This window comes from Varanus komodoensis, unplaced genomic scaffold (genome assembly GCF_004798865.1).
Source record: "Varanus komodoensis strain SLA01 unplaced genomic scaffold, ASM479886v1 scaffold1, whole genome shotgun sequence".
Taxonomy (NCBI): Eukaryota; Metazoa; Chordata; class Lepidosauria; order Squamata; family Varanidae; genus Varanus; species Varanus komodoensis.
Genome location: NW_025335268.1, coordinates 88,393,667 through 88,404,969, shown reverse-complemented (window position 1 = coordinate 88,404,969; position 11,303 = coordinate 88,393,667). Strand labels below are relative to the sequence as shown.

The 11,303-nt window shown below is 38.0% G+C and overlaps 1 protein-coding gene across 10 annotated transcripts in view; it reads right to left on the bottom strand.

Annotated features, from left to right (window-relative positions):
* The window catches only part of CEP63 (centrosomal protein 63), a 49,694-nt gene that overhangs the window by 9,266 nt on the left and 29,125 nt on the right, over positions 1 to 11,303 (bottom strand). For 6 of the 10 annotated variants that reach the window (XM_044434242.1, XM_044434290.1, XM_044434280.1 and 3 more), the window contains 3 exons: positions 10,423 to 10,628; positions 9,498 to 9,789; positions 6,581 to 7,898 (listed from right to left, as the gene is read on the bottom strand). In XM_044434242.1, coding sequence (XP_044290177.1) covers positions 7,740 to 7,898; positions 9,498 to 9,789; positions 10,423 to 10,628 — 657 coding nt within the window. In that variant the 3' untranslated portion in view covers positions 6,581 to 7,739. Of the gene's footprint in view, positions 1 to 5,674; positions 7,899 to 9,497; positions 9,790 to 10,422; positions 10,629 to 11,303 lie in introns of those variants that run through there. The other 4 variants (XR_006415128.1, XM_044434250.1, XR_006415127.1 and 1 more) reach the window with 3 other exon arrangements.

Here is an 11,303-nt window from a genome sequence, read left to right as displayed (position 1 = left end):
ATGATCTATGGATTTATTGGGTCAGAAAATAAATGTCTTTCAATAGAAGTTATCTGTCTAATCTTTTGTGTGATCAAATGGATTGCATTAAAAAAATTATATCTAACTAAATATGCAGAGAATTGAGTTGATTGCCCTGGAGGTCTTTCCAGTCTACAACATTAATTTTTGATTATATGTTTCATACATTCATTGAACAGTATGGATTTTCTGCTGCAGCCAAAAAATAACAGCAATTCATTTTCTAGAACATCATTAACAGAGTTTCTTTGATTGAAGGTTTTGCAAGGTTTGAGATTCTTACCAAAATAAAAGCCCCTTCCAAAGCAGTTCTTTCTGCTCTGCTGCATGGATGTCATTAATACACCCAAGCTTAAGTACTAAGAGAAAGGATCAAATGATAACATGTCCCAATACCATGAATAAGCTAATAGTCCATATTTGCAATCTGTGTTATGAAAAGCTCAGAGCAGTGTAGAAGACTGGCATCTCCCCCTTGTGAGGTTGTGCTACAAACAACCTCCTGCCACACACACACTTGAAAGTGCAGTGCTGTGCACATAACCAATGGAGAAAGTTCAGGAAAAGACTACAGCTTGATAGTTTGCCCAGCTCTGAAGAGTGAAAGAGCCACAAAGCAGAGCCGCATAATTTAAAGTATCATACAAGGTGAGCTTTACAAGAGTTGTAAAGAAGGGCTGCAGTCATCTCAAGAATTATTTTTCCAGAGTAAGTAATAAGCAAAGATTTCTGTTTGTATTGATATGCAAGGGAAATGTTGGTACTCTCAAGAAACAACTTTCTAATAGGTGCTTGTGTCACTTTTATACATGGCTTATTCCATGCAGCAATTATATTATAGTATTTTGCAGGGAGAAAGACTCAAAGAACTGCAGTTTCCTAGCAACCTTGGTGAGTTTTGAGTACTGGGAATGGTGGGCGGTCACAACAATAGAAACATTATCTTGCTGGCCACAGGAATAAACTCTTTCAAGAAATAAGTGACAATTGACCTTTTCTTGCTTTCCCCTAAGTGGCAAGACAGGTGTGGGTAAGAATTCAGAACTTTAGACATTCATTGGAAAAGAGAGTTGCTTCATAATTTGGCACAAAAACACACATTTATACTAATTACACATGCACAAAGTATTTTTCTATCACAGAATGTGCAAGGTAGTTACCTGTTTTTTACCACTTCACATCCCAGAAATATTTTATACGGAGCTTGGATTGGTTTTAAAAATAAAGCATGCCCATTTCTACTATGATGAATGAAGCATTCTTAAGAGACATTTATGTCACCCTAAATCACTTGGAGGATGAGCTACAAAATGTATGCTTTGGATATTACAACTACCATTTGATTCTACCAGTATTAGCATTAGCAGACAGTTATACTATCAGCAAGCCCTAACTGTAACATGTTTCCACTTAACATGCAACCGTGTGACCTTAAATAGACATAACTATAACAGGTACCAAAAGGAACCACTCACAAAAACCAATGAAAATGCTGTTGTACATTTCCAGTAGTCTCACTCTATCTACTCTTCTAAACTAAGGGGCATCATATTTATAATTAGGCTAAATATGGTATATTATGTCCTCTAAACAATGCCAGTGAGAATTCATTAGCTGGCAAAATCAGCTCTAGAACTGAAAAAGTTGCCCTAGCAATTGAAAATGCTTCAGGGTGGACTATTTCTATTCCCTTTATTAAGCACTAAATGTAGGTAGAAAAATACTGGAAGAAAAAATCTCAAATAAGTGAAAGTACTTAAGAACTGCCTTTCTAAATCAGACTTAAACCCATGTAGTCCAGCATTCTTGCTGCAGTAATATGTTTCTGGATTTTCACAGGAGGAACACAAAGGCAAGAACCTTCACCTCAGTGTGTCCTCAGCATCTGCTTTTCAAAGATATATTGCCAATAATTTATCCTTTGAATTTCTCTGATCATTTCATTAAAAGCTTAGCCACACAATAACACATAATGCATTTCATTAGTTTTATTGCAAAATAAGTTCTTCTGTCATTTCCAAACCTACTGCCTCCCACTTTCATCAGGAGACCCTGCACTGTGAGAAATATATTGTCTCACAGTCCACTTTCTCCAGATCAATCACAATTTTATATTGTAGGGAACATAACATGAGCTAGTGTATAAAGCACATAAGAGACTGGGCTGCAGATTAGGAAGTTCTCAATTAAAATCTTGCATCTGCCATGAAGTCATCAGGTAGCCTTGGCAAGCCATTCTCACATTCTTTTTGCCAATGTGGGAATTACAATAATGACCGCCATACAGGATCATGAGAATTACAAGTGGTTTGTGATAGACTCAGAATGGTCTTAATGCCAAATATTAGCACTCTATTACACACTATGTTATACACTATCACATCTCTATGGATCATAACAAACTTTCCTAAAAAGGCCCTATACTGCCATTTAAAGGATAAGGCTATGTTAATTAAAAACATTTATACAACACCCTTCATGTACAGTGCAGTGTACAATCAATATTATGGGAAAATAATCATTAACAGTTAAAAAGCATAAAACAGGCAAACATGCCTAGGTGAATAGGAATAGTTTTGCCTGCCACCAAGAAGATTTTAACAGAGGTGCCAGACAAGCCTCGTCCTGGGATGGCATTCCACAGCTGGTATTTCACTGCTGAGAAAGCCTTTTCCTTATCTATTATATAATACCATCAAAAAAGGCATCTAGAGAAAGGACTTAGAACTGTCTTAAAACAGCAGGAAAAGGCATTCTTTCATCAGTACCAGAAAAAAACAGTTACTTTGGGGGGTAAAAAATAACAATCTTTGGTTTTATTAGAAGGGCTTTCAGAAACACACACGTATGTGTCAGACCACAAGAAAGTCTTAAGAGCCTGCACCCAGCTAACTGTCTGCCAGACATTTATGAGTGTTACAAGACGTAACAAAAAGCATAACCAAACACACAGTACTTTTTCAAGGTTCTTCATCCAGTTTTCTCTTGTAAACAAACTGTGCCACTAAGATCAACGACTAGCTTATCCCAAGAGCAGAGGTTATACTGTTTAGTCAAAGAGGTTACAGCATTCAGTCACAGACAGGGCTCTAGCTTCTGTTCTTTGTTCCCTCTGTATGTTTGTGATTTAATATCAGTCTGACCAAATGTATTTGCTATCACTAATTCTACCTTCTGAGCTGTTTAGGGATTTAACCAGAAGTACCTTAAGTTGAGCCACAAATAGGCAGCCAATGACATTCTCTCACCATTGACACAATGCATATGGTGAACCTGACCCTTTCAGTCAAGCTGCTCACAGCTGTATTCACTAACTGAGTAATCAACAAAGCCCACCCCACCTATGATGCACTGAAGCAATGTAACCAGAAAGTAACAAGGATGGAGCACTACAGACAAGCTATCCCTATTCGATGACCACTTTAGTTGGTGAACCAGCAGAAGCCAGCAAAAGGCACTCTGTACTACCAAGGCCACCTGATTCTCTAGTGACAAACCTGGTTCTAAAAGTATCTCTAAACTGCACATCTCTTCTTTCAGAAGGGAATGGAACCCACTCCAAAACTGACCTTAGGACCAAGTACCCACAGCTTATTTGGCTTGTTAGGATTCAGCTTGACTATATTGGTCTTCATCCAGCTTATTACCACATCCAAGCAGACAGGCCTCCTGGGGAAACAATGGGGACTGTGATACTAAATAGTGCTGGACTCTAATAGAGATTATACAAATATTGTATTTGTAGGCCTCATGTAGGCCTATTTCTGCCCATTTTAATGGGCAAGGAGGTCTGGCTGCTGTATGCCACTTTCTATATCTTATGAGGACAGATGATACTGAAGACTAGCCAGAGTGCAATCCTTAAACTTTCTCTGAACTCACAGTTCAGATTACCAATTAAATCTACCAATTTACTACAAGCTGATTTCCAAAGGTTTTTAAGTATATAAAAATGGAAGGCACACATCTGGCTCAGGCTTGCAAGCAAGAGGGGAAATGCTTTGGTGTTATTAAAAAGCTCAGTTCAAAGAGAAAACTCCCCTCCAGCTTCATTAATTATAAAACTGTTAAGACCAACTGATTATTCCAAAGGGATGTTCAACATTCTCAAGGCATGGATGAATGTATAGAAACCCTGCAGCCACAGATAAAAGCGCCTCAGAAGTCTGTACTAGCTTTGTCACAACCCTCCAGGATAAACAACCTTCCTCCACCTCCAAAACATGCATATTTAAGCCCACTGAAGAGATTTTTTTGAAAATGTAGCACATGCGCTAACACATACCTCCGATTTATTTATTTTTACTTTTTCTTAGCCAATCAATTCTATCACGTATTCTTTGTATCCTATATATGTGGGGAAGCACAGAGCAGGAATTCCAACCACCTCATGCAACTTGCTCATCTCAGATTACTCTCCATTTTGAGATGATGAGACTGCCTTGCCAAAGTACAGAACTGTCTCAGGTTCTTGGCACCTCTGCTATTAAACTCTTTTTCCAAGAAACAACTAGCATTGCTTCAGAATTGAAGAACACAGTAATTAACTTTGTCACTGCAGGAAAATAAGTCAAGTTGCACAAGATAGGCAAGATTTTTGAAAAACACCACTTTAGGAATGCAAAAGACTCCAAATATGTGAAAGGGACAGTTCAATTTGCTCAAGAACAATCTTAGAAGAGTCATTATCATATTTGACTAGTTATGAATACGTCAAAAGAAATCACACTGAACCCTGTAGTTACATGACATTTTTGCCAGATTTACCCAGAGGGAAAGAAGTTTTGTCTACACAGTCTTATTTGACAATGCTTGTCTATAAAATGTATTTTATATTTCAATAACTGAATTCATTCAAAATCATATTTTTATTTTAATTAATGTTCCCCACAAGTATGCTGCCTTCATCCAATAGATAAAAAATAACTGGCACTGATGTGGGATATTACTGATCCCACATTTTTACTCATCGCACAACAAAATGTAGTTGAAATAATGCCATATACACAGATAGGAAATTAGGTGATCTGCAAGTTGACATCAATTTGCCTTGACTGCAGCTCTGCGCAAGCAGACACAATTGCCTCATGCAGTATGAGGAACTTGGTGATAAAAATGGCAGGGCACACTGCCCGCTGCTAGCCTCTCTAAGATGCACACAATGGCCTCTTACACTTCAGAGCTTACAACTAAAAGTGGGTGGGACTACGGCAGCCATCCCATTCAAATAGCCAGTTCTGCCAAGCAGGACACATCATACAATCTGAGTGAAGCTGTAAAGCCATAGCTGCTGCATTCCCCATGACACAGAAAATCTTTTACTTCCTAACCCATAGATCACTGAAGTCATACTGTCAACAGAGGCAGGTATGTGGCCACTCTACTTATATCTTTCATTACTTAATTTTCCATTTGTATCTTGTCTACCTTGTACCAAAATATATATTTTTTTTTACTCCAAAGATATGAACTTCACAAGGGCAAATCAGAGTTCTGCCTCCAAAACTGCTGACAGAAGAGATACATAATGTGGATTTCAAAACAAAGGCTGGTAGCACCTAAAAATAAACCAACATATTAAGATAAAAGCTTCTATAGACCAAAGCTCAGTCAAATACATCTCTGGTCCAAGGAAGCCTAGGTAAATGTTTACCTTTATGCTGCCAAAGGATTGTTGCCTTCTCTGCAAGAGACTTAACATGGCTGCCGCTCTGGAAACTGTACTTTGTGTGTTGGTCACCTTCATGGATTTTACCTGCTGAGTGTAGAAGTCAATCCTATTGTGCATATTCAAATTCTAGTCATCTGGCAAAAGTGCTTTGCTCTGAATGCAGCACCGAATTACAAGTTTTCTCCTTGTCCCTTCTGCCATCCAGAGACTGCATCTGTGATGATAGCAGCTTGAGGGAAGAGGCACAAGTTTCCTCTTCTTTCAGCCCCTTTACATAAAATTTAATACAGTATTTTCACCCAAGCAAAGGTAGAACACTTTCAGTTCATTGCTGATAGAAAATAGCCAGTTTTCAACCAAATAAAATGCTATGTCCTATGACAGGCATTATTTATTATCCCTGCAAAATAGCATAAATCAAACTTTATGTTATTCTTTTGGCATGTCTTCATGCTGTGTTTGATTTCATGTTGTCCATCAATGTCAAGCTGACGTGTTGACAAAGCATGGCATGAAGCCATAAAAAACAAACATAGCAAACAAAACACAAACATAGCATGCATTAGCAAGCTCAAAAGACGATGGTGATCCCAAGTGCTTCTGTGGTATTTGCATATAAGTTGAAGACATCCATTAAGACATATTATTGGAGTACAACTCCAACCACTGCCCAGCACTGTAGTAATTGTAATATGCTCAATACTTGACATCAAGGCTCTAGAAATACAGATACCCCTCACTTTTCTCCATATAACATATTCTCAAGAACACTATCCTGCAGCGAAAGTCAATATACTGTTATGTTTATAGGAAGGATGATACTTTGGGTCATGTTATACAGTATGAAAGAAGTGAGAAGAATTATTGGTCAAATACTAAGGCTTCTTGTAGAGGAAATACAACATAAATTACATTTATTAAACCATGCTGAAAACTAATACAAGTGTTTTAAAAGAAAAGCCAGGACTTATGAAATTAGCTGAGCACTAAGACTATTTCAGAGACTGAAATGACACAAGTCTGAAAATCTTCACATTTTTTTTAAATTTCCCTGAAAATAAGATTTTGAATCTAGTCATTCAAAAGTCTGAAACCTTACTAGTAATTCAAAGTGGATTACCAATTAGTATTAGGAAGAAATGGTAAGTTGGTGATATGGAGTGACAATGCTAGGCTTCTTGGTTTCTGCTCAAGGACATGCATTTTAAAGTTCCATGTTTCTTGCTGAAGCTAAACAACTTCTTTAAAGCTGTCTGGCACACCAACCAGCCTCCTAAATCTGCTCTTATGGCTATGAACAGGTGCTTTAGTACTTCATAAGGCAGCTGTTGTCCATGTAAAATTGATCTCATGTATAGGTGTTTATTACTTACACTGAACTTCACCTTCTGAACTAACTTGTCTTCTATAACTTAAACACTTACTTTCTTATGCAGCAACTATTTGACCATAGTTCATCAACAGCTATTGAAGCAATACAGTAATAAAAATAAATCCCAATAGGACCACCACTGAATCATTAATTCAGTATTTGAATGCAAGATACATCAAGTCAAGAAATATTCACCAATACAACAGATTAATTAGAAAAGACACAAAATTGCATCTTCCTAGCTAAAGCAAGTTGAACTTATTTTATGGAATAGAGAAAAAGCAAATTTAGAAGAGGGTAATTTGATACTTAAGATGAACAGTAACAATGTATTATATAAAAAGATGATGGGGTGTTGGTTTTATTTCTTTACATTGCTACATTTCTAAAATAAATTTTACCATTTTCCCCTACAACAGCGTTCCCCTCTGCATATTGTGGGGCAGCAGAATGCAATTAAGGCAGCAAAAAGACTTTTTGTATTACTGCAATTACTACCACAAGATAGAATGTTTTGATCCACACCAACTTCACTTCCTTGGTTTCACCATCACTGAACAGATTAGCACAAATAAGGAGGCAAGCCTCTTGCTAGTTCCTGACATCTTTGGGTCACAGGCAATCTATAGCTGCGTATATAGTAACTTAAACTAAACCATTAACCTTGAAACAATGCTACTTTTGTTGTGTGAACTGTTGTACTGTCTTTTCACTCTCCCGTTTCAACTCTTCGATATGTGCATCTAAGCACTCCAAAATATGGTGAGATCTTACTTCTTCTTCTTCCAGGAACTTGGCAGTAATTGCCCCAATGTCTGAAGTAGGCAGAGGGCTCTAAAAAGCAAAAAAAAAAAATGTTGAAAAGGACTTTGAAACAGGAGGAGGCTTCTAACCTAAGTTTTACTATTAAATGGTGGCATAAGAAAGCATTACACATCAGCACCATATTAACAGAAATCTAAAAGGCAACACTTTATTTCAGCATTTAATACAAACCCAGGTCCAATTACCAAAGTTGCTACAGCCATAGCTGCCATTATTTAAACATCCCAAATTAATCTGTTTGTATTAGGTTTGAAAGGAACTTTTCTGTTTATAATATATTAAAACATTTCAAATTTGTGTTTCATTTGCTACATCTACTACAAGACCACTTTGCGTTTTCCCTTTATGTTTTTTTTCTGAAAGTCTAACCCTGTTGCAAAGGTCTCCTCAAATTCTACCGACCTTACCTGTGCCCATGTCCACATAACTCTCTACTGCAAGAGCTACCTTTACAGTATAAGGATCCTCCTTTGGAGGGAAGAAGACAGGGAAGCTCAACAGCTGCTGGCTGAGCTGGCACAGCCAGAATACAGCAGCAGGGCCCTTGCTCCTACTGCTGCATCGGCTCATCGCAGCATGGCATATGTGTAATGCCCTATAAAAGAAGGCATTGGTGGTTGAGTAGAAAAGTTTGAGAAACACCTTTGAATGAAGATGTGAAGCCCAGAAAAAAGGCTCCAAATTACATCTCTCTCTTCTTAAATAAGTACAATGCTTTTGAAGAGAAGTTTTTACTTAATCAAAATGTGTGGTATGAAGGTATTTATGTAGCATAATTTCTAACATTAGAAATCAATAACTGCTGCACATACTGTAGAGTTCAGTGTTTCTAATGTTATGAAGTCTGAAATCCAAATATTCTGCTAGTCCTGTGAAATTGTAACTGCATAAGACTATTTCTGCCTAAAGAATACCTCCTTTATTTACTACAAAATGTGTGGCTTCCAATTTCAACTCTTTCCCACCCCAAAACTTCTGAGGTAGCAAAAGTTAAAATAAAGCTGCCTAAGTAGCACAGTGTGCAGCAGTTTACCATTTGCTTGCTCTGTTTCACATTTTACTTGCTTAGAATTTTGCTTGTGTACAAGTTAATATTGATGTATTTTAGGTTGTTAAAATAATAACACTAGTTAAGGTTTGATTGCACATGTGTCGTGACAATCCTCCTCCCAAACTTTTTCCTCAATCCTCTCCCCCAACATTTGTCCTGCGCCTCCCCACATCCAGTACTTCAGTAGAAGGCTAGCTCATTACATCTCTACAAGAACACCTTCTCTGCTCTCCCATGTTTTGACCCATCTAAGGTTAACAATCCCGGATTTGATGAGACATGAACCCAGCCCTGTACTGCTATCACCAGAACAGTGCTAGCTCCATGACTTGGTTCCTTCTGCCCTACATTCAGGCAAGGAGCAGTTAGCTGAGTTCTGACAACCCTTGCTGTGCATTCCTGTCAAGAAGCTGATGCCACTATGTGGCTTACTACAGAAACTTTGCAGACCTGATTTGAAAGGAGGTTTTGCAACACTAGGGAATGAAACAGTTTACTCAGGAAAAATAGTAATCCTAATATACTTTGGTGTCAGATAATCTATTTATTATGCTTACCAAAGGCAAAAATTCTCTCTCGTGTTCACTTGACACATCGTAATTAAATTCCTTGTTTCCACATGACAAGGGATCTGTTCTCAGAAAGGGACCACAGGACAAAGATTCCACGGAGTTACTTCTGCTGATCTGAAGTGACAGTCCAGCAGCTGTATTAGAAACAGGGACCATTCTGGCTGACACGTTTTGCACTTTCTGGATTTCCTCTTCATAGTGCTGAATAGTCCTGTCAAATCTAGCTTTGAGTTCTCTCAATTCTTCCTCATGCTTGCACTGTAGCTCTTGCATCCTCCTGGACATTGATTAGAAACTATGTTAGAGTGACAGGTCAGCTCTTTTCTACTGCAATTATCAAATATATGTAGGAAACTATGCAACATACTTGACAATTTTCAGTGTCCTACACGTATCATACGCAAAAACCTTGTGGAGGCCCTGTGAAATTCTAACTGCAATAATAGAATGACCAATTGTAATACATATGCTAAGCATACTTCAGCTTCCTCTGGCATCAGAAAATTCAGGGAAAAAAAGAACTGATTTAACATGGACATCCATTTTCAATGTTCCTCTTACCTGCTTTAACGACAATGGCAGCACTGAAGAGCAGTAATCAAGGCTCACCTACAGTTTGATGATGATGGTGATGATATTGCATTTATATCCTGCCGTCTTCCCTCTTGTGAGAAACCCAATGAGACTTAAGACTGTTTTATCATCACAAAACAACCCTGTGATGTAGGTTAAGCGGAGAGTAAATGGCCCAAAGTCACGCAGTGAGTTTCATGGCCAAGTGGGAACTAGAATGTAGCTTTTCCAGGACTCAAGCTGTTTCAGAATGTTTTAACAGGTACGTGTACCTAAAATTAGCAATGCTGTAAGCCTAAACATTTGTCAATTATAGTCTTTCATTTCCGGGTCTTACCGGTTCTCAGCATTCTTTATCTCTGTCACTTGATTCTGCATCTGTTGCACAATACTCTCATATTTGTCCTGAGACAGCCAAGATGAGGCTTCCAACCTTGCTCTAGTTTCTGCTAGTTCTTTTTGTAGTCTCTGGTTCTCAGACTCCACTTTATTTAGGGCCTTGGCACAGCTTTCCTGGAGTTCAGTTACAGGGGTGCTTTTTACCTTAAGATGACAAAAACTTTAGTCAAGTGTTGCCTTGCATTCTTCTCCCTAAAGTTTGCTTCTGCATGGCAAATCTAAGTGGTAAAATTTCCAAGTCTCTTACTGGGCAAAAATCCCTTCAGTCGGTAAATCAATCACAAACTGTCTGAACAAGTCTACAGCTAGACAGACTGAACTAATCAAACCTACAGAGGTACAAGCTTCCCTCATTCGTCTCAATTGGGTGTGAACTTCAAGACCAATTTGTGATCACTTAAACATCAGTCCCGTTAAATGTGTTCCAGCTGTACAGCTCACCATTTACATCCAAGCCAATGGGACTGCCAGCTTGTAGTTGGGTATTCTCAAAACCTCCTGACACTCTATTCATTTGAAACTGCTGTGTGATTAGTGTATTTGCCAGCTTCAGAGAAAAGCTTAAATAACCAGCTGAGACTGACCCTTCTCAAACAATAAGGCCAAGATTTTATTACAGACAAACCAACCATACATGCAAACACAAACTGAAGCAGGATTTACTTCAGCTCGGAGAGCTGGAACAAAAATATCATTTTTCAAAATGCTACTTCCACTTCTCTCCTCAGGATTTCAAAAGTAAATTAATAAAATTGCAAAAGAAAAAAAACTAAAATCTGTATTAATATAATGCCCTTATTAGGTCAGCTCAAAGGTCAC